At 43.0% G+C, this 24,038-nt stretch overlaps 1 protein-coding gene across 8 annotated transcripts in view; it reads right to left on the bottom strand.

Moving 5' to 3' along the window:
* The window catches only part of ULK4 (unc-51 like kinase 4), a 386,015-nt gene that overhangs the window by 264,833 nt on the left and 97,144 nt on the right, over positions 1 to 24,038 (bottom strand). For all 8 annotated transcript variants that reach the window (XR_012667172.1, XR_012667171.1, XR_012667173.1 and 5 more), the window contains 2 exons: positions 23,789 to 23,950; positions 14,348 to 14,530 (listed from right to left, as the gene is read on the bottom strand). Coding sequence is in view for 5 of the 8 variants with exons in the window: in XM_048838838.2 (XP_048694795.2) it covers positions 14,348 to 14,530; positions 23,789 to 23,950 (345 nt within the window). In the remaining 3 variants the exon portion in view is untranslated. The remainder of the gene's footprint in view (positions 1 to 14,347; positions 14,531 to 23,788; positions 23,951 to 24,038) is intronic.

Below are 24,038 nucleotides of genomic sequence, written 5' to 3'. Positions count from 1 at the left end.
GTCACAGCTGAGGGCCAATCTCGGGTCACGCTGTGAAAAAACTGGGCAGACACTCTCACACTGGTGGTATATTCTATCATTAGATTAACCAAACCAACAACAAATGTGTGTTCCTGGATTGCTATACTAGCTTAACATGAAGCCACAGACAATTCCCTTAGACCTATATTATCACCCAAACTGGATTTTTGTGATGAAATGTTATTAAAACCAAAATCACCACACATTAGGTTCTTCAAGTCTGGGGGGCCAGTCACTTACCTAGGTCAATGGACGCTCATGACCTTACACCAAAAACAACACTGTAGCCAATCCTTTAGTAAACTAAACATTTATTAACTAAGAAAAAGGAATGAAAGTTACTAAAAGATCAAAGCAAATAAAATACCTTTCAGTTAGATCAAAGTATGTAGGCCAAATGATAGCAGGGATGTTAAATCTGCTAGTTTTCTATAAATCTCTCTGGGTTGCTGTAACAGGGCCTTCTTGGTTCTGATTCTGTCCAGGACTACAAACTGCACAGAGACCCTGGTGCTGGTCCAACACCTTGTGCAGCTTATTTAGAAATGGAGTCCCCCATCACCTTCATTACCTATATAGATCCTATAACAAGCAGGGGAGAGAGAGCAAGCGAGCAAGCAAGCAATCTTTCTCCTTCTCTCTCTCCCTCCCCCCTTGCTGCCTGCTTGCCCCTTTCCACTTCTTTCCTGTGCCTATTTGTAGGCTCTGGCTAACTGCTTAAGTAGCTTTTCTGCCCTGTCTCAACCACAAATTTGGTACAGCTCTGCTTAGTCAGCTCCTATCTGCCTTGCTCGATTGGACCTGCTATGGACAGAATGCTGACTCAGCCTTTCTTGCCTGACACTCTGTCACAGTTGCCCAAAAAGTTTTGGGGATCTCAGTCCTTTTATTTTAAATTTCCCGAATTAGAATTCACCAGTCCAGAGATAGGGTAGGAAAGAGGTGGCCAGGTGCCTTTGTTCTCCCTCTTTATACCTTGACCCTTTTTGCTGGAAAAATCCTGGCTGTGACATGGGTCAGGCAGTTCCATGACATAGGTGCTTTGCCATTAGTCCTTGATATGAATTGCAAATTAGGCTGGCATCTCCTGCAAATGTTCCATCTGAGGTGTCTTTGGGATGACATGCAGAGACCCTTGTTTACAGTTCTTTTGTCATTCCTGAAGAGCCAGCCTATGGGCGTTTCTCAGACTCACATGTTTGAGTTACAAATATATAGCAAAATTTCATAACTCCACACACAAAGTTGATATACACATTACAACAAGATAATAATTCCCAGTGGATTGCATCTTTTCAAATGATACCTCACAAGGCATACTCCGTACAAGATTTATCACACTTTTACAAAAGTGGTGACCATATTAGTATAGATGGTCACCTTCCCCTTTAGACAGCATCATACCCTCAAGCTCTGACTCTCTGACAGCACCCACTTAAATCCACTGTTGTTTTAAGCACATAATCCCAAGAGAACCCTGCAAAGAGCTTCAAAGCTAGAGAGAGATCCCTGCTCCTATGCAACTCAGTATGTGCCAAGAAAGAGGGAAGAAAGACTGACTGGTCACAAGCATAAGCTCCCTGTCCATTGATTTCTCCCCATTGAAAAGCCATTATTTGAAGGGTTATGAAATGGTGGATTCAAATGAAAAACCCTAAATGAAGTTCTGCACTGATGGATACCTGGTGGAAAGACTGATTGAAGACTGAAAAATTGAACTGAAACTTGATAAGTACACCTTCACTAACCCAACTTAAAGAAAGGAGAGTGTGCAAAAATAAAAAGGTAAACAAGATTGTGTATAACCATAGAATAAACCACTTCACAAAGCACTTCTACTTGAAAGCTTAACAATGTCTGTTGGATGGCTGCTGAGGTTCCAACAAAATTTCATCAGCTTGAACTGCATTTTGTAAAGAATTTTCTGCTCAGAACCCAGAAACCAAGCTAACAGTTGAAGGGACTTGAAATTCACATGTAGCATCTGACCTTTCCTCAGAGAGAACATTCAGAATCAGCGCCAGGAAGAGGTAAGGGTGTGTCAGTGGGTGGAGGTGGCTAACAGAGTTGGCAGTCAAGGCCATGATATGAGAATTACTCATACTCTGTCCTGCAGTATCTACTATAATTCCTTTTAGAAAGAATGGAAACCGGGACAGCATGAGGGAGAATTTTCTACCACTGAGGAATAAAATAATCAGTTACCAATTCTTGAATAACAGTCTGGAGAGTCCACATTGTTCCAGATTTTAAGTAAGTCCATCTCCAGAAGACGGTTCCATTTGGCAATGGTGAAGTTTGCTACCATGCTTCCTAGGGCCCTTCATGTTGCTCCTGACCCATTTGTGTCCAATACTAGATAAACTCTGGGTGGGTGCCTTTCAGTCTCAAAATGCTATTCCCACATACAACTGCCACCCAGCACAGGAAACTTAGACAGTCCCTGGTGGATGAAACAGTACAATGCATCTGTATTGTTTGCAAATGAATAATGATTTTAGCATGAGAGAAGAAAGTCTCAAAGCCAGCCTGAAATTCCACAACATTTACATGGCGATTGGCCTCCTTCAGTTTCCAGAGTGCATAAGCTAATGAGCGGCTCAGTGGGGCACACTTTCTGAATTTGAATGCACCCATTACAAGAGATGAGGTTGTCTGACTTATCAGAATTCCCGAAAGATTACTGGAAAGTTCCTTTACCAGTTTGTGCGGGGAGCCACAAGTACACTGACGTTGTGCACAGGTGAGTAATACAGGAAGCTCAACCAAGCATAAAGAGTTCACATGTGAAGCCATCCAAACTGCATAACTAACTTACAAAAGGCCATGGATCCTAGGAATAGCGGGGGTGGGGAGGAAACATTATACCTGTTCCCTTCAACTGAGATTTTACTTATTAGTATTGCTTTCTCAGGCTGGGATTCGTTTAGAACCCTGTATTCAAAAGCGATCCATAAAATATTTCACAATATGGTTATAGAACTGCCTATCCAGGCACATCAGCTCCCAAAGATGGAAAAGGAGGCTTAGAATTTTTATATCCAATAGAAAGAGGAGTAGCTGCCAAAGCATATTCCAGCAAATCTTTTCCTTTCTTCAAAGACCGTGGGTTTTTTTGTTCGTTCGTTCGTTTTTGAAGCAGACATTTAATGTATCCAAGAGTTAAAGTCCTGGTTTGTAGGAAATTTTGCTACTGGTTCAAATGACTTGCAGGTCTGCAGACTGAACCTCTTAAGCCAATGATATGGATGTTTGGAATGTTTTCCAGCTAAAACCTCCTCACCAGGGATTATTATAAATGAAGGTTATAATGCCAGACACTCATGGCCTTAAACCAGCTGCCTCAGGAATCTGCCAAGAACTTTGATGAAAATATGTTCCTCATCTTAGCAACAGAGCTAAGACTTATCACACATCTGCCCACCTTTATCTGAACGAGGCTTCTACTGATTTGACAGCTCAGGAGTTGTCAGTTTTTTCCAGAATAATTTACAAACTTGGAACCTAATCCTGTAAACCCTTAATCATTTGATCAATCCCACTGAAGACAATGAGACTATCTGCATGACTCTGGACCACTTTTGTGGACTGGTAAGAGTTTCAGGAGTCTGTTCCTATAAAGGAAGTTGAATCCCTCATTGAAATACGTTTGAGTACAATACCATAAAGTAGTTTAGGATACAGTTCTACTTAAAATTTGTCTTTTAATAAGTCATACATATGCTGAAATGGCTCCTCACCCAACTCCCATATTCCATATAAACAGACTGAATACTACATATTTGGAGGGAAAGTGAGTAGTTAAGCATATTGATGTTTGTATATACAAAGGGTGGTGTCAGAGGGGACAGGGAGAACCTGGGGCGGTCACATGTCCCCCCTTGTTTCCCTCCCACGAGTGCAGTACCGGCAATAAATGATTTCTACTTGCACCACTGGATGGGAGTGAGGAGTCTCAGCTGTACCAGTCAAAGAGGCACTGAAATACAGTAGTACCTCAGAGTCACAAACACCTCAGGAATGGAGGCTGTTTGTAACTCTGAACATAACATTATGGTTGTTCTTTCAAAAGTTTACAACTGAACATTGACTTAATATAGCTTTGAAACTTGACTATGCAGAAGAAAATGCTGCTTTTAACCATCTTAATTCAAATGAAAGAAGCACAGAAACAGTTTCCTTATTTTTTAAGCTTTCCCTTAATTTTTTTTTAGTAGTTAACATAGTACTATTCTGTATCTGCTTTTTTTGGGGGGGAGAGGGGGCGGGGGTGTGTCTGCTACTGCCTGATTGCGTACTTCTGGTTCCAAATGAGGTGTGTGGTTGACTGGTCAGTTCTTAACTCTGGTGTTTGTAACTCTGAGGTTCTACTGTACTGCTCTTTTGAACTTGGCATCAGCTCTGGCAGCCATGTCAAGAGCATAGTGTTTTAGAAAGCTCAGTGGGTTATTCCACACAGATGCCTTACAAATCACAGATATTGGTACTTTTCTGAAGCAGGCGAAAACTGCACCCTGGTGGAGTGTGTCTTGACAATTGGAGTGGAAAGTTTGCCAGCTGAATGATAGCAGGTGGAAATGTATTCTGTAAGCCATATCAAGATTCTCTGGGACAAGTTGGCTTGACTCTTTGATGCACCAGATACAGCCACAAAGAGGTGGGGAGAAAGGTCTGGTCCTGTTGATGTAAGAAAGTGGGTCCCTAAACACATCCACAAAATGAAGCTCCTTTTTTTCCCCAATGACAAATGAAGTTTTGGAAGAAGACTGATAAAGTAAGAGACGGATTCAGACAGAATTCTGAGACCACTTAAGGGATAAATTTAGGGTGCAGTTTCATCACCAACTTGACCCTGTAAAAGGACATAAATGGAGGTCCAGCCATAAGATCTTTAGCTTACTGACTTTGCACTGATATGATACCTAAGACAAAGACTGTCTTGACAGTGAGATGATATAATGAGCTTTCCACTAATGGCCTGAATGGAGACTCCATGAGCTGTAGGAGAGCCACTTTAAGCCTCATCGTGGGGCAACTGAAGAGATGACCTGGTGAGGTCCCTTCCAGCCCTACATTTCTATGATCCTATCCTGAAAAGCCATATTTCACTTGCAATGGCTGGCAGTTGGCCACCCATTTTTCCTTTATTCCAAACAGATCTAAGCATTGGAGATCCTTGTCCTTAAGCATGGCTTTTGGCAAAGCTCAACTTCTTTTAGACAATCAAATCCTCTAGGGAGTTTGGGCTAGAATGGGAGTAAAAGTACCCCCCAGGGGTAACTGATATAGTTTTTTGACATGTTTTGCTGGTGGTATTTAGTGGCTGGTGTTTGCCACAAGGCTATTTGGGTCCAGGACACCTTCATTTATATAGAGGGCAATCCTAGTGGGACCAGCAGCTGACAAAATGTAAAATAATTTCTGAAACTTCTTGGAGATGACTGACCTATCAGTATCCAAGGTGTCCTCAATCTGCACCAGCAGCTCTTAAAAGGCCTTGAAATTGGCCGGTGCCAATATCAGTACCTAGGATACTGCTTTCTTTGAGGATTATGAAAAGATCTTTTTAGGAAATAATAGGGGTCATTTGGCCTCCAGATCCCATTCCTCTCTATCTACCAACTGCTGCCTCACTATGGAAGTGGGGGACCTCTTCCTCACCTACTAAGGCAGGGATCAACACACAGAGGCCCTAGAGGGCAGGCCCTGATAAGGGCTACAGTGGCATTCCATATGTGTACAGAGGGATGACAGGTTGCTGACCAGACAGTGTCAGTCTTGCTGCATTTACAGATGGGGTCTGTAAAGAATGGCAACATGGCTCTTAGACTTCAGTGATGACAGGTCTCTGCTCAACACAGGTGGAAAGGTATGTTTCAGGGATGGTGATGAGATAAACTATCTGGTAGGGTGGTTTCAGCACAGGTCCATAACTCAGTGCAGAGTGTGGCCCTGAATTTACACTATTGTGCCAGAGCTGACATTGCTGGGGTTGGGATAGTTACCTTTTGTAATTGTTGTTCAAGATGTGCTGCTCCTGTCCATTCCATTGTAGGTGCTGGTGCTTGCCACATGCACTGGTGCCGTAAGTTTTTTCCCTCAGTAATATCCATAGGGGACCGGCTCTGGAGCCCTCTGGAGTGGCACACATATGCACTGGCAGAAGGGGCACCGCCAGCTCCCCCTTCCCTCAGTTCCTTCTTTCCAGATCTCCAACAGAGGGGAGGGAGGGCAGGTCATGGAATGGAGATGAACAGTAGTTACGAAAGGTAACTGTCCCTTCTTCCAGTGCTTGCTCATGTCCATGCCATTGTAGGCGACTCCCAAGCAGTACCATTGAGAGCGGGTAAGAATTCATGGACGCATCGATTGCAACACAGCTCTGCCAAAGCCAACATCATTGCTGGCCTGCTGAGTGATGGATTAATGTGTCATGAACGTGTGTACTGAAGACCATGTTGTGGCTTTGCAAATGGATAGGAACATGTGCCAGGAAGGCAGCCAAAGATGCCTGTGCCCTAGTTTAGTGAGCCTTCACTATTGGTGGAGGTACAGCCTGCGGCAGCTCGTAATAAGTACAGATGCAGGTAGTGATCCAATTTAAAATCCTCTGAGAGGACGCCAGGAGACCCTTCATCCTATCAGCTATTGCGATAAAGAGCTGGGCCAGTCCACGGAAAGGCTTGGTGCACTCCAGATAGAAAGCCAGGGCGCGCCTGACATCGAGTGTGTGCAGCCGCCTCTCCTCATTGGTTGTATGAGGCTTTGGACAGAACACCAGGAGAAGACACCCTGGTTGACATGGAAGTGTGACATCACCTTTGCCAGGAAGGCCAGATGGGGCCACAGCTGGATCTTGTCCTTGTAGAATACCATGTACAGGGGCTCCAAAGTGAGGGCTTTAATCTCAGACACAACTCTCCAAGGTAATAGCTACAAGGAATGCAACCTTTCACGATAAGTGGGAAAGGGAACAAGAAGCCATAGGCTCCAAAGGGCAGACCTGTGAGCCTGAAGAGGACCAGGTTGAGGTCCCACTGGGGAAACGGGTCCAGGATCTGTGGAAAAAGTCTTTCAAGGCCTTTCAGGAACCTAAACGACACGTCATGCAAGAATACTGATCTACCCGGGAAGCGAGGATGGAAGGCCGATATGGCTGCCAGGCACACCTTGATTGAAGAGAAGGCGAGGCCCTGGTGCTTTAACTGAAGCAGGTAACCAAAGGATGGACTGCACAGACGACTGGGCTGGGAAGATATTGCACTCCGACGCCCAGCAGGAGAAACGCTTCCACTTTGCCAGATAAGTTGCTCTGATGGAGGGCTTTCTGCTCTCAAGAGAATCTGCTGTACCTGACTAGAGCAGGCTTGTTCCTCTGGATTCATCAGCCATGCAGCATCCAAGCTGTGAGATGGAGAGAGGGGAGGTTCAGGTGCAGGAGCAGACTGTGGTCTTGTGAGAGTAGGTCTGGGTGGCTGGGAAGTGGCCATGGGGCTGCTACAGCCGAACCAATGCTGGCAAGGTCATGCTGGGGTGATCATAATGACCCATACCTTGTCCCTCTTGATTTTTAGAAGGACTTTGCTGATAAGCAGAACTGGCAGGAAGGCGTACATCAGGTCTCCTGACCAAGGCAGGAGAAAGGCATCAGAGAGCGAGCCTCTGCTGAGGCCTTGGAGAGAGCAGAACTGATGACACTTTCTGTTCAGCCTGGTGGTAAACAGGTCCACTCGGGAAGTTCCCCACTTCCGGAAGAATATTCTGACGACTTCCCAGTGAAGGGACCACTTGTGGTGAGAGAAGAAGGACCGCCTGAGGTGATCCGCCAGCGTATTCTGGATACCGGGGAGGTGCAAGGCTTCCAGGTGGATTGCATGCTGAATGGAGAAGTCCCACAGACTCCTGGCACAGAGCCAACGAACAAGCTCCCCACTGCCTGCTGACATAGAAGATGGAGGCTGTGTTGTCCGTCAACACCTGCAGCACCTAACCAGACAATTGGGGAAGGAAGACTCCGCAAGCCAGATGGATGGCTCTGAGCTCCCTGACATTTATATGTAGCGTGAGCTCCTCTCAAGATCATAACCCCTAAGTTCACAGTATACCAAGATGTGCTTCCCCACCGAGGTAGGACACATCTGAAATCAGGGAGACAGTCGCAGGCTCATGAATGGTGCACCTTCCAACATCAGAATCAGATTGGACCACCCCTGCAACAGGATCATGATAAGCTTGTCTAGGTGATGTCTGGCCAGGGAGTATATCGACGCCAGCCAGATCTGGAGCGGGCGTAGTCCGAGTCTCGCATGTCGGACAATGTATGTGCATGCTGCCATGTGCCCCAATAGTCTGAGACAGACCCGGGCAGTGATGAACATGTGGGAAATGACATTGGCAAATCAGATCTGACACTGCCCTGAACCTGGCCTAGGGCAGGAATGCTCCAGCTCGGGTACAGTTGAGCACCACTCCGATAAACTCTATCCTGTGGACCTGGATCAAGTGGCTTGCAATATCGCAACGCTGCCCTGGACCTGGACCTTGGCGTGGCCCTGGATGAGCCAATCGTTGAGGTACGGGTAGATCTGGATACCCCGACATCTGAGGTAGGCCTCCACCACCAACATGCACTTCATAAACATCCTTGGCACCATTGCTAGGCCAAAAGGGAGCACTGCGAATTAGTAGTGTGCGGTCCCAACTATGAAACTTAGGAACTGTCGGTGTCTGTGAAATATCAATAAGTGGAAGTAAGTGTCTTTAGGTCAAGGGAAACAGACCAGTCTCCTGGATCCAGGAAAGGAATGATGGAGGCCAGGGAGACCATGTGGAACTTCAACTTCTTGAGATACTTCTTGAGGATCCGCAGCTTGAGGATGGGGCGTAGACCACCCTTGGCCTTTGGGATCAAAAAATAGCAGGAGTAAAACCCTATCCCCCTCTAGTGCAGAGCGACTTCCTCCACGGCTCCCACTTGCAGAAGGCCCTGCACCTCCTGAGTCAGCATATGCTCATGAGAAGGGTCCCTGAAGAGGGATAGGGAGGGAGGTGCAAGATAGAAATAAACTGGAGGGCATATCCCCCTGCTACTGTGCTGAGGACTCACTGGTCTGATGTTACAGAAGGCCAGGCAGGGAGGAAGGGGGACAAATGGTTGGAAAAAAGTAGGGGTGCTAGATCCACGACACAGGCTGGAAGGTCTCCTTCGAGCACACCCTCAAAATGCTTGATTACCTGGTTGGTTGCAGGTGGAGCTCAAGTGATCTGAGGAGGCCAGCTGATGGCCCTGCCGGCACTTATACCCTTGCCCTTCTTGCAAAAGTGCTCTGATCGAGGTTGGGTCCCAAACCTGTGGGACTGTTGCAGTTTAAACCGCTTCCTCGCAGGCACCAGCGTGTAAAGGCCCAGCAAGCGCAAGGTAGCACTAAAGTCTTTTAGACTGTGTAATTTACTTTCTGCCTGTTCTGAGAACAGTGCCAGGCCATCAAATGGGAGGTCCTCGATGGACTGCTGAACCACCGATAAGCCCAACGACTGCAACCAGGAGCCACACCTCACAGAAATAGCCGAAACCATGGTCTGGGCCACCTAATCTGCCAGATCTGAGGCCACTTGAAGGGCTTCCCTGGCCACAGCCCTGTCCTTATCGAGGATAGCCAGGAATTCCTTCCTGGGCTCCTCTGGCAGCGAGTCCACAAACTTGGCCATGGACTGCCAAATATCCGGCAGTCTGCAGAGGCGTGTCACCAGTCCCCAGAGCTCCAGTCCCAGGAGCGCCCGAGCCAGTCTACCAGTCCGCAGCACCACTTCAGAGGGATGACATGGCTATCCCGGAGTCCCGTCTCCAGATCGCCATTACGGATCATCACGAGCACGTTGACTGTCTCCGACATGTCAGTCCTCTCGCTCCTGGTGTACAGAGCGGCAGTGCTCTCAAAGCATCAAGTGTCGATCGCTGGGGTACCTTCCCCGATCCGCCGAATGCCACTGCCAGTCACCGGAGTCGTGGCATGAGTACAGGTCCCTTAACAGAGGTCCGCGGAGGAAGCCAACAGGAATGAGGTAGACAGGAGGTCTCGGTACCATCCTGGTCTCCCAGACAAGTCTCTCACTCCTCGGGCTCCTGCCTGCAGGCCAAGATCACCCACCGGGGACATTGGCATTCCCTTCTGGGCCACCAGTGGCAACATGGACCCAGGGCTAGTGGTTGGCCCCCTGCCAATTTTGGAACCCCTAGGGGTCTACCCATCTGTCGCAGGGGCATCAGTTGGTCTCAGGGGCATCCGAAAGATGGTTGGCAACGGTCGCCGGAACTCAACACCAGGACCCCAAGGAACATTGCCTAGAGTCCGGGGACTGACGCCAGGCCTCAGGCAGGTAAGCTGACCCACATCTGGGGACTGGTGGCGCTGTTCAGGCAAGTGCTTGCGGGGCACCCCCTGTGACGGGGAGTTGTGCCGCACTGATGAAAACTGTTGGAAGGGTCCCGGGGTGGCAGGCAGGTCTGGAAGAGGGCTTGACCACTCAATGGGAACTGGAGCCTGACCAACATCTGGAGGGGAAGAGCTGCCTCACACGGGTCTTTGCTCTTCTCCAGCTCTCTGCTTCCCTTTATGGGATCTAGGAGAATGCTCTCTCCCAGCCTTTCTTTGCTTTTTAGCCAGTACCAGGGATGGTGTGCTCCGCACCAAGGCCATGGTGCTCGGAGCTGAGTTCGGTCATGTTAGCTCCAAGGCCGGTGCGAGGGCAGACTCCATAAGAAGTGCTCGGAGATGAATGTCTCACTCCTTTTTGGTCCATGGCCTGAAGCTCTTGCAAATGCGACACTCGTTGCTCACGTGGGTTTTCCCTAAACACTTCAAGAAGCTTCTATGGAGATCACTGACTGGCACAGATTTTTTGCAGCAGTCACAAAGCTTGAAGTCCGGGAACTGGGGCATGCTCCACCCCTAGGCTAAGTCCCATGGGACTTACTAATTAATTCAAACTTAACACTAAAGGAACTATTAACTCTACAACTTTAATAACTGTATACAACGAATTTGCTAGTAGGCACACCAGGAAAGCTTGCAGAGGCAAGGAGACATTCCAGCACCATCACTGGTGGTAAGAAGGGACTAAGGGAAGGGGCAGCTGCCAGCACCCCTTATACCGGTGCATATGCGCGCCACTCTAGAGGGTGCCAGAACTGGTCCCCTAAGGATACCACTGAGGGCAGTGCATGTGGCGAGCACACATACCTACAATGGAATGGACATGAGCAAGCATTTGAAGAAGAAACCTCCATTACAGGTGGAGCCTGCTGCAGCTCCATCTGTTCCTTTCTACTCACCTTCAGAACAATACATGCCTTGGCCAGCTTGTATCCCAACATCCTTCTGTGTTCCCCAAGCTCCTTTCTAAGCTTCTTCTCCAATACTCACTGCAGGCCCTTTCAGCACCCTGCTTTGACATCTGAGTCATCAGCTTAAACGTCAGGGCTGTTGATGGCTTTGGTATCAGGGTCAGTATCAATGCGGATATTGACAGTGAGGTCAGCGATGGCATCGGGTTATGGTGCTTCTTTCTCTGCAGAGATACCTGCCTGCTTGATGGAGCACTGGTAGATGCAGTCTTCACCGTTAAATGGGTTTTTGAACTCAGCTCTTCTGGATCTGAATACATTCTCACAAATTACTCTAGAAGATGGACTTTCAGCCTCACATCCTTTGATTTGTGGATTCTTACAGCAAAGGAGAGACAGACCAAACACCTGCTTCAGATTGAGACTCTCTCAAGCAGAACAAGTGTCTGCTGTACCAGTATTGCAAGACAGAGAGGCTTGAAGCCTGCGGGTTTTGAGTCTGCCATTCCAGGACTCTGTTACAGGAAGGTCTGCAAGCAGCTTTCGGTTCGACAAGCACTACAAGAGACCAGGGTTGTAAAAATAAAAGATTATAGATAGTTCTGAGAATTTCAGGAGGATTTGGAGAAGCTTTCAAGAAAACTAGCTAAAGCTAAAGCCTAGTGGGTAGGACATCAGCTAAATTCCATCTCACTGCCATGGGTGGTAAAAAGGAACTGATGCAGGGTTGCAACCATCCACTCTTTATGCCCTCATACGGGAGCACTAGGATGCACATGGCACATAGGCAATTTTAAAAAAATGGAAGTGGCTTTAAAAATGGAGCAGTGTTGGATGTTGGGAAAGATGGATAGGAGTCAAGGAGAGTATAATTTTCACAGGAAACAAAATTTAAGAAGTCTCAAGTATATCTGTTTTTAAAAAAGAATTCAGTATCAATTTACAATATATTTTACAAAAGAAATTATATGAAAACCTACATTCAGTATTCTATTTTCTTACTGATGTGGAATATTTATTGACTAGGAATGGAGGTGAACTTCTTTTGTTTTATACAGTGAAGAATGATTGGGTGATCAAAATAAGTAGCTTTTAATCATATTCTAGAAGATAAATTACAGACATTTATCAGGACGTGTGACACTTAAACTGTCTTAAGTTAATAAAAGGATTATGTCACCATTTTACTTACAATACAAATTGGCCTAAGGCCTAAGGTATGGATAGCATAATCCAAGTACAATTTTAGCTTCAATCACTATGCATTTTCTCTTTTAAATGTGTAACGGTACTATGTTAAAGTAGCTGTCCTAATGCATTTCTCATTGTTTTTCCCTTAGAGCTATTATCAATTTATGTCCAGGCTAGAGCCTTCTGAATTTACTGAATTTTAGCTGAACCAGCAACTCAATTACAGATCAGTCCCACCTCTTGAGATTTGCAAAAAATAAAAATAAATAAATAAAAAATCAATCCCGTCAAGTTCTGTACCTCATTATTTTACATTTTTTGTTTGTTTAATTATAGCCTCCATTGTGTAGATAGCAGGTAGTAACTTTCTTGACCAAAGTATCTAGTCCTGAGAGACACTATTGTGTCTGCTCAGGTAGTCTTCTCTGTTAAAGCTAATAACCAAAAATGCAGACGACAATGGGGAGTGTGACTGCTAGAGATCTGAGGGCACTTCGAAAGCTATCACACACAAGGCCAGCTATAAGAAGTACCACACTTTAATAAAGGAGTTCTGAATTCATCAGCTGCAAAATGGTGACTGATAACTACATGTAGACTATAAACTCCTCAGGGAAAGGTGCATGTCCCGAGTCTCACTATACAGGGCCATACAAATCTATGGCGCTACATACAAATGTTTAACAACAACAAATTGATAAAATTATGTCATCATGTAAAAATCTATACAGAATGTAAGAACATAAGAATGGCCCTACTGCGTCAGACTATAGGTCCATCTAGCCTTGTATCCTGTCTTCCGACAGTGGCCAGTGCCAGGTGCCCTGAGGGAATGAACAGAAAAGGTAATCAAGTGAACCATCCCCTGTCACTCATTCCCAGCTTCTGACAAACAGAGAAAGAATGGGAAACTCCTGGTATATTTAAAAGAGCCAACAAACAGATGTTTTGTAAGCAGAAGAAAAACAAGAAATTACTTGTACAGCTCTCTTAAGCAGATGCAGATGTTCCAGCCATGGTAATGGTAATTACCATACCAACAGAATGGAACGTGTTCCGTAACGATCAGATAAACCGTAGGGATGAAAGATTCCCGTGTGAAGAACTTTATCCAGTTTCAAGCCTAAGTTTTATCTGTGCCCCTCAACATCTCTCTTTTTTTTATTTAAGTTGGTAACTCTACTGTGTTTTGGGATATAGTATCAACAAAAGATCCTATACAAAATAAAGATGCAAAATAAAAATACTGAAGTATTGCATAAATAATTACAAATATTGCAAAGATAATTGTCAATAGATTCATTACTTCAGAGTGTAAGATGAACACATGCCAGGACCAGGAGGAAATCTGTTGCCACCACATCTTTTACCCCCTACCCCCGCCCCCACCCCCGCCACTTCCCATGTTCCACATTGCATAATTGACTAACCACTACTTGGGGAAGGGAGTTCATACTTCTCTGAAGCAATTATTACACTCTGTTGAAAGCAGGACTTCCGACTTGATGGACCAGTGGCCTCATTCAGTACAAAAATCTCATTTCCTACATCAATTTTTTCAGCTTTTTGGGTAGTGTAGGAATGTGTTTCAATAACTTTGAACTGTTATTTATCTCCACTACAAAACAAGGTGAATATTAAGGGAAAACAAACAAACAAAAAAGGTTGATAAATTGTCATAATACCTTTCATAGTCTATGAAGGGTCAGGAAAAGTTTTTGGTATACAAAAATGGCATGAGCAAGGCAGAATCATAGAATCAAGAATAATAGCATAAAGTTTAAATCAAACCTTTTCTTGAATCAGTCTCTGAAGATGAATCCCACATGACAACATAGAAGCAAACATGGTCAGCATGTACTGTTGAACTTTACATATTCCATTTGCCAATGAGTTTACAACAGCCATTAACCCGACCTTTTCAATCACACTCTGGAAAGCACTGGGTGAGTGATGAGTAATTCTGCATAAAGCCTATATAAATAAGATATTCCCATTAAGTAATGCTATTTTCATTTTAATAATAAAATAACTAATGCAATAAAGAAAATCATTGAACAGCAATAGATTTTTCCAATTTTTTTAAGGAGTAGGAATGTAGTGAATTCATACAGTTTAATTTTCCCCCACACTTATATACACACACAATGCAACTTGCTCTATAAATTTGAAAATAATTTTAATCAAGCATTTTGTTAGCGTAAATGTTATTCCTTGCTAAGGTACAATATCATAATACTAAATAGTTATTTTATTATAGTTTGGGTTCTGTGTTAGCTAAATTAATTTTGCTTAACTCTTCCATACACAATAGTGAATTATCCTGATTTAACTATATAGATTAACAATGAATGTCTTTATTGTAATTAGAAATAATGTTTTTGTTGTTTTAGTTAAGGAAAAAGGAAACCAAAGCTGAAGCATATGATACAAGCAATTAAGCCTATAAAAGAACAAGAAAAACAATTCCCATTTCTTTAGAGTAAGGGTTCATATAGAATTTAAAACTAATATTTACAGATAAAAATAATCACAAAATTCATCAAACACACCCCACATTTTCATATCAAATCTAACTTTTTGACCATTGAAATAACCCAGTTGAGAAGGAAGAAGAGCAATGTTCTTATTTTCAATCTGCATAGGTAAGTCAAATAATAAGTTTTAACATAGACATCTGACCAAACTGAGAGAAACTGACAATAAAAGGAAATGATGTCACTTCATATAAATAAGTGACGTCAGTGAAGATAATAGCAAAAGAAAGATAAAGGAATTAATTAGTTTTGCATTATCCAATTACATGAAACATCTACAGCAGTGATTTGCAACCTTTTTTCATTTGCAGATCCCTAAAAAATTTCAAATGGAAGTGTGGATCCCTTTGGAAATTTTAGGCATAGTCTACCGATCCCCAGAGGTAATGACAACTTTTGCACACCCGCTGCAAACCCCCAGGGATTCACGGACCACAGTAGAAAACCACTGATCTCTAGTTTTTGCAACAAAATAAAGGTTTTAAAAAAATCTCAAGGTAAAAATTGAAGAAATGTACATTTTAAGTGGAAGAAAAGAATCTCAAGGGATTATGTAAGCCATAATCAGAATATTCAAATAAATTAAGAATTCTCCCCATAGTAAGTAACACAGAGACACACAATTGGTTTCACTAGCATTGATAAGATTCTTGGAGCAGCTGGTAGGACCAACACAACTTTCTCTTGATACAAAATCCATATCTATTTAAACTGGAGAAACTTTCTAGAGAAAGGGTTCACTGAAATGCGTCTAAACAGACTGCACAAGGCCAGACAGTATTTGCCTAACTCTCTTCGAATGTTAGTAAACTTTGTAGACTTTCCATTTTCATTTATGAGGTTTCAGATTTCATACTGGCTAATGTTTGCTGATTGACACCAGAGGTGCTGGAACAGTTTTGCTAGCGGGAGTGCTGACGATGGAAACCATGTATTTAGTGTTTGTTATTATCATTTCAAGATGGGGGGGGCAGCAGCAGCACCTCCAGCACCTCTAGTCCCAGCACAACTGTTTGACTCTGCAAAAAATATGATTTATCAAGCTTCTAAGCAACTGGGAGGACATTCTGTCCCTAAAGCACCTTAAGTTTGGGTAATGTCTAAGTCTGAAGTATGCAGAATCTCTGAGCTGAGCTTCAGAGACTTAGTCTAATGAAGAGAAAATTTGCAAGACTGATTTAGTTTCAGCATTTCAAAAGTCCTATTCAGTCCAGAATGACGAAGAGTTAATATCTCAGAATTGTAATAATAAAGTAACTTGCCTGAGAAAAATATAACAGACATTAGACCATAAATACAAATTTATACTGTTTTATACTAAATAATGTTTGTTATGCCTTTTAAACCTGCTGTTCTAAATTTGATCCCATAGCCTTTTTTTTTTTTTTTTTAATAACTCCAGGACAGAAAAAAACTAAAAGTATTTGCTTGGTGCTTAGAAATGCAGTGGAGTCTATTTAAACTGAATATGGGTTATTTAACAGTAGAACTAAATGGACATTTTATTGAACCTGTTCAACTACTCAGTGTTCCCACTTTTTTGTCCTCTCCAGACCAATACAGCCTTACCAATTCCTGCTCTTTTCATTCACTTTCTACAGCCATCTCTCTTTTAAAACAGATTCTGCAGAGTCCATCATTCAGAAAAAAAATCAAATCAAATAAGATGACTCAATTGAGTTTTGCCAAGTTTTTAATCCTCATTTAAGTGGTTTATGCTGTATGTAAGCTGGCTCTTCCTACCATAGAAAAGGCAAGAAAACTGTCTCTCTCTCTTCATATTTTAAAGACTGCATCAATATTTTGTGGCCAATGAAGGCATAACCATTCCACTTATTTTGAAAATAATGTTTTTAATTGCTGTACTTGTGAGAATAAGCCATTTTGACTCATATTTTATAGAATTATTTCTTTGACACAGGGAAGACATTAAAAAGATTGAGTTTCTCTACAGGACAAAGTCTGTTATATTTACCTGGTGCAACCTAGACTCCAAAGAAAACAAAAAATACTGAGACTCAGTTCCAGCTTATCATCTGCAGACAGAGGACTGCATAAAGAGTATTTTTCCTTGACTCCAGACACTGAGGACAGAATCTTCTTGATAGATTTTTATTATTGATTAAAACAAAATTATAACAAACAACAATAATGATCATAATGAGCACAATTCCAGAGTACCCTCAGAGCAAAATCCTGATGTTGGTGTACTTTCCATATTGCCTGTTCTCTCAATGTCAAGATACAACAGTCATTTCTCAAAAGACATGCATTTAGATAGGACTGTAAGTCTCAATTGTGAAGAATTCTTCAAGATACCTTTAAACAAGGCAGAGGAGATTCCAGCAAATATGATCAAATAAAACAGTATATAGGACTAATGACAGCTGTTCACACAGTCATGAGGCACAAAAATGACTAAATATATCTTTGGAACAATAAATTACAGTGAAACTGATGGCACTTACCAAAAAGAGTCCCAATGTCACAAAAAGACATACATGGTATGTCTACACTGCTATAAAAGACCTCTGGGTCAGCTGACTCAGTTTTGCAGGGTTCAGGCTCACAGGGCTAAAATGGGCAGTGTAGACATTGGGCTACGGCTGGAGCCTGGAATCTGAAACCCTACAAGGGGGGTGGTGGGTCTCAAAGCACAGGCTCCAGGATGAGTCTGAATGTCTATACGGAAATTTTTAGCTCTGCAATCCTGAGACCTGCTAGCCCGAATCAGTTGACCCAGGCTCCGAGACACTATACCCAGGGTTTTTTTATTGCAGTCTAGACGTACTCATAGTACGGTCCGATCCAGGAGTGGGCAAACTTTTTGGCCTAAGGGCCACATCTGGGTATAGAAATTGTATGGTGGGCCATGAATGCTTACAAAATTTGGGCTGGAATGTGGGAGGGGAGGAGGGCTCTGGCCGGGGGAGCGGGCTCCGGGGTGAGGCCAGAAATGAGGAGTTCAGGTTGCAGGAGGGGGCTCCAAGCTGGGGCTGAGTGGGGTGCGGGTTCTGGGGTGGGGCTGGGGATGAGGGGTTTGGGGTGTAGGAGGGTGCTCCGGGCTGAGACCAAGGGGTTCAGAGAGCGGGTGTGTGATCAGGGCTGGGGCAAGGGTTTGCCCAACCCTGGTTTAATCCAAAAGGGCATTAGTTGTGTAGCAAGGCTTCCATCAATCCACTGCAACCTTAACATGGCTCACAAAACCTACAAATGTACCATGTTGTTCTTAGTGTTATTAAACATAACTGAGATAGATTGAATTACTATGAATGACAATAGATAGTCATTGGCCAGGGAAAGAGGAAGAATGATTTTATAGCCTTGTGGTTAGGGATTTGGGAGACCGAAGTTCAAGTTTATGCTTCAGTGACTATTTATAAAAAGTGGAACAGCTTAAACAGGGGAGACTGAGAAATACCCATACCAGAATATCCCACAGCCCAGCGGCTAAGACACTGTCCTGCAATATGGGAGAAGCAAGTCCAAATCCCTTCTCATAGACAGAAGGGGCACTGAATCCGCATCTCCCACATTCCACAAGTACCCCAAACACTTAGCTAAACCTTATAAATGAAGGTCCTCCCCCTTCCCTATGCCCAAAGAGTTTTGTGAATCTATTCCTCCTTTGCTTTTGTCAAAATGTCAAAAAACAAAAAATGAAAGATTTTGAGTTGGATTGAATGAAATGTTTCATTTTTCCAATGCTGAAAAAAACTGATTTTTCAGTTGAGCCAGAAATATTTGGCAGACCTAACAGGAATTTGCAAATAGATTTATATCAACTGAAGCTGCATTTTCGGTGAATGGTCTTGACCCAAAATTTGTGAATCTGACTCATGTCCTTCCTGGCTGTGAAAGAGGGCTTGTCTACATGAACATTCAGTGAGCTGCTAGGTGGGGTGTAAATCTACAGCCATACTAGCCTGCTGCGCACTAACTGTGTGGTCTCTGCTGACATGTACTAACAGTTCCTTAATACTCTTTGATCTACAACGGTTTGAAGCCGGAGTTAGATCAAAGTGCACTAAGGAACTATTAGTGCACATCAGCAGGGTCCATACGGACAGTTAGCATATGGCAGGCTAGCATGGAGTTGATTTACACCCCAGTTCGTTGCAAACTAAATGTTCATGTATGCAAGCCCAGAGAATCATGAACTGGTTCCACTCCTGATTGATTAGCCAAAAAATAATACAGAGAAGGAATTTCCCTTCCTCCTTCTAACACACAGGAGTCCAAACAACATTGAAGAAACTCAGACCTAGGTATTTTGATTCTAGTCAATTTCCATCCAATATCAAACCCAACTTTCCTAAGCAAGCTCACAGAGAAGCTAGCCAAAGGTCAAGTACAAACTCATCTAATTGAAGCTAACATTCTAGACCTGGCACAACTTGGATTCTGGCCAGTCCATGGAACTGAAACCACTTTAGTAGCACCGATGGATGATCTCCTCCTGTCACTGGATAAAAAGCAGATGACGATTCTCATTCTCCTTGTCCTCTCTGCAGCATTTAGCAGTTTTGACCATGAAATATTGTTGTCTCACCTGAGAGATGTGGCGGGAGTCCAGGGTAATGCACTAAAATGGTTTGATTCCACCCTGGAGGAATAGTTACTGGGAAATGGCATCTCCACCACTAGACTCCTCACTTGTGGTGTCCCACAAGGATCAATTCTTTCTCCAGTCCTTTTCAACACCGATCTGCAGCTACCAAGTGAACAGGTCAGATGACATGGACTCAAGTACTAGTAATATGCAGATGACTCACAACTGTATCTATTCCTTACCACAAGCAACCACAGCATCACCATCGAGATGGCCCTGTTCTTGGATGAGATCAGCTCCTGGATGATGAACAGCTGACTGAAGCTGAACCGAACAAGAGGGGGTGATGCTGGCAGCACAGGAAAGCATTCTGAAGAGTTTGCAGCCACAGTATAGCCTCCTTTAGTCGAAGGTACACATTCACAATATTTGATTTGTCATTTAACAATACTCTTGGGTTCCTCACTGACACTAAACTCTCACATAGCAGCACCCATGAGCATTGTTTTCTATCCTTTCTTGTTGACTAGGCAACTCCATCCCACCTTGGTGGACAATGACCTGAGTCTTCAGTTATTCATGCCTGCATCCCTTTGTGGCTGTACTGCAGCCATATGATATACGTAAGCATGAAGTCTTTAGCACCTAGGAAACACCAACTAATACAGACTGTTGTAATATATCTCCTCAGCAACACAAACTACTGCAAACACATCAGACCTATCCTCCACTCTCTACAATGGCTTCCCTTAGAATTTCTAATCAAGTTCAAGGTCTTGGCCCTTATCTTCAAAGCACTATAAGACCTGGTCCCAGAATATCAAAAAGACCATCTCTAAAGTTCTGGGATGGAGACTGATTGACAGCTGCACTCCTTTTGCAGAATGTGAGACAGAACTCTTTGGCACTGATCTGCAACTGTGGAATGAACTCCAAGAATTAAGGACCGTCACAAACCTCACCACCTTCCACTCCAAAAGCAAGGCACATTTCTCTGACCTTGACTTCTTTAACATAAATACATAGCAACGTGAATATTTTTTAAAAAAACACAACACAACTAAAACCCTACCAAAATAAGACACTCCATTCCACACATTTTTCTCCCTGGAGAGAGAATGAGAGAACAAACAACAGGTGACAGATGTGTAGTACCATTGCTTAACCCGTTACGAGGAGGCATTCACATACTACAGTGATGAGTGGCTTATGAAAATTTATACGGAAGAGAATTAATAAGACCAGTAAACTATGTTTTTTCTCTCATTCTTTTATTTTTCTTGCTACAGTGTTGCAAAAAAGGTTAGAAGACTGTCTGACTTGTCATGAACAGCTCAGTGTTTAGGGTGTCCTTGTGACAGATATGGCAAGTTCCTGCAATATATTTTGGAGATCTTACTTAAGTTTATAGATCATGGAGGGCCAGGGAGGAGGACCACAGCCCTCCAGGAACTAAGAACTGTGGGAGATGATTAGGCAAATTCACTCAGGCTTGCATATACTGGTTCGAATTGGATTCTTCAGTGACCAACAGACAGCAAATGGACAGGACCTTCTGTCCAAGTAGGGGCCCAGCCCTTCCTGGGAAGGGTTGAAAGGACTGACACTAGCCAGAGTCCCTCCTGGAGTTGGTTGCATGTGTGTGTGGGGGTGATCTCTGGTAAGCTTATTAGCACACTTGTAGCTTTTTTGTTTGAACGTGTTTTCTCTGTAAGAATACATGTGCTTGCTTAGAAAGATCTGTGTGGTAACATATCTATGGGCAATTATGCTGTTTATAGCCTCGGAAGAGAAACAAAGCAGGCCCGCTTAGGCAGTCTGAGTTGCTGGGGAATTCACAGTTTAAACTGGGAACTATGCAGCCTGGTCAGGAGGGAGAGAGATGAGGGTCTCCGCCCAAGAAAGGTGACAGCTGAGGGTGCCCTTGTTGGACCATGGAGGAAGAATACAGGTGCAGTTGCCCTGAATTGTAACAGTACTACTTCAGGAATTTCTTGTGTAACTCACTACAAATGTGGCAGAAAAATTCTACCTCCACCTCAGGCCTAACCCATTACTGTTAAGGTTAATATTCCTTTGCTCGTGGATTTTAGAGGTGCTAAAACCAGGTTTATAATAGAACCCTCAGCAGCAACCTTAACAGTAGAATGGCTATTGACCTGTCCAATAATCTAATAAAGTTTAAAGCACTCAATAAACATATTTCAAAGGAATCCAAAAGCTTTCACAATTTTGGACTTGGACTCCACAAAACCAGTGGCAACTTCTGGCATAGAAAATATATACTTTAATCCTCCAAGGACAATATTGAGCTCTGTAAGGTATAAGTGTAAAATCCCATCCTAAACAACAGCAACCACAATATTCCAAAAGTTCATAGCACTTCTGCAGGCTTTTTTTTTTTTTTTTTTTTAAAGGACAATATTTCTTGTGCCATGTTGGCTTATTTTTAATTCTCTCTCATGTCTTTATTAACATGCCGCTACATTTCTCTAATTGCACACCCACCATATTAGTGACACAGGAAACAGCTGGGAATCCAACAATACCCTCAAATTCCAAACCACAGCAACAAAAAGCAGTTTCACACTGAATATAGTGGCTGCTAATGTAGTTTTTGTCCATTCCTCCAGTTGTTCTTCCAACCAACAGGGGTGAAAAATCTTGGGTAATACCTTACAAAATATTGCCAACATACTATGAAATTTATAAAGTTTTAAAAAATGATTGTACTTTATATTTTAAAGGCTGTTCCATAGCTAACCCAAGGGCATTTATACACCTCCAAAATGATCGTCTATAATGAAGGCTTAGGCCCCAGAACAGGCCCTAGGACATCTGGGTAAAATTCCTAGTTCCATCACAGACTTCGTGGGTTACGTTGGCAACTCACAAGCTCGTTTTTCCTCAGTGCCCAATCTTCTGTTGCATGTTGCATCCCTTCCTCCCACCATTTCTCTATTTTGTCATATTTAGATTGTAAACTCTTCAGGGCAGGGACTGTCTCTTAGTATGTGTTTGTACAGCATCTAGAACAATAGGACACTGATTTTTAGCTGGGTCATCTACTCTCTTCTGTAATATTAACAGTAAATTATAATAATACTCTACCCCTCTTCCCAAAACAATTAAAGACTATATTGTAGCACTGCGGGAATTTTACAGATTCCTTGGAAGACAGAACCCTTTGAATACTAGTTACAGACAGTGCAGTAAAGCATGAGTCCAACAGACAATTATGAACTCATGAGGCATTTGTCCAATATTAGCTTTCAACATAAGGATGTACTCAGCATCAATTATAAGTCATCTCAGTGAAATGAGTAGAACACGAACAAGGGTAGAGTGAAAATTATTAGTCACAGTGTTAGAGAGGAGTAATATTATGTTGGCAGAGCAATGCAAGCCAAACAGTTTTGAGGCTTTTTCCAGGTCAGAGCAAAACTTTAAAACATTAGTAAGATTCATTAATTAGCAATATATTTGTCACAAGGCTCCTCTTGCTTAAAAGTCAACTGAAGTCAACTTCTATCTGTAAGCAAATTAAGGTTTGTTGACTTTGCATATAAGAAAAGAAATTTCTGTCTTGCAAGACCCATACAGTAGCCATCATTACACAAGTAAAAGCACCGCATTTGCCTACAGAACTAATACTAAAGGTATGTTTACACTGCAACTGAAGGATTGATTGTAGCACCCATACGCACACCCATGCTAGTTTTAATCTAGCTATCAATGGTAACAATAGTAGTAAAGACTCGGTGGCACAGGCTTTAGCACAGGCGAGCAACCAGAGTACCCAGACAGACTTGTACTCTGGTTGCGAGCCCATGGTGCCACATCTTCACTACTATTGTAACCTGTGCCCACAAGATTAAGGCTAGCACAGGTATGTCCACCTGTGCTACAATCACACTTTCACTTACATTGTAGACATACCTTTAGAAAGCAATGTTCCTACAAAACTAACAGATTGCTGAATATTTATTATACAGTTTTAGAAATATATGTAGAAATACAAAATGTTAACATGTCACATATGAAAATAATATTCACACATTTCAATATCTGTACAGAATGCTCTCAAGCTTTTCAAATCAACGACACCAGACTATTTAGATGTTTTGAGAGGAAGCTCCTTACCAAAATAGCTGTTATCCTCAGAGAATCTACAGTGGAATGTGTGAAAAGGTACCATAACACTGGTCCAATTTCTCCTGTAATAAATCCCTGTGCATGAAAAGAATCAGTGGTGCAAACATTTTCAACAATCTTCGCCGCCATATGATTCACAACACGTTCTTCCTAGAGGGGAAAAAAGGCATTTTATATTAACTACTATTGTCGATCTCTGACTTTACTTTTCTGAACTATCTAAATAAAAGACAAATAC

Source organism: Caretta caretta, chromosome 2 (genome assembly GCF_965140235.1).
Source record: "Caretta caretta isolate rCarCar2 chromosome 2, rCarCar1.hap1, whole genome shotgun sequence".
NCBI lineage: Eukaryota > Metazoa > Chordata > Testudines > Cheloniidae > Caretta > Caretta caretta.
This window is presented reverse-complemented; position numbering and strand designations above follow the sequence as displayed.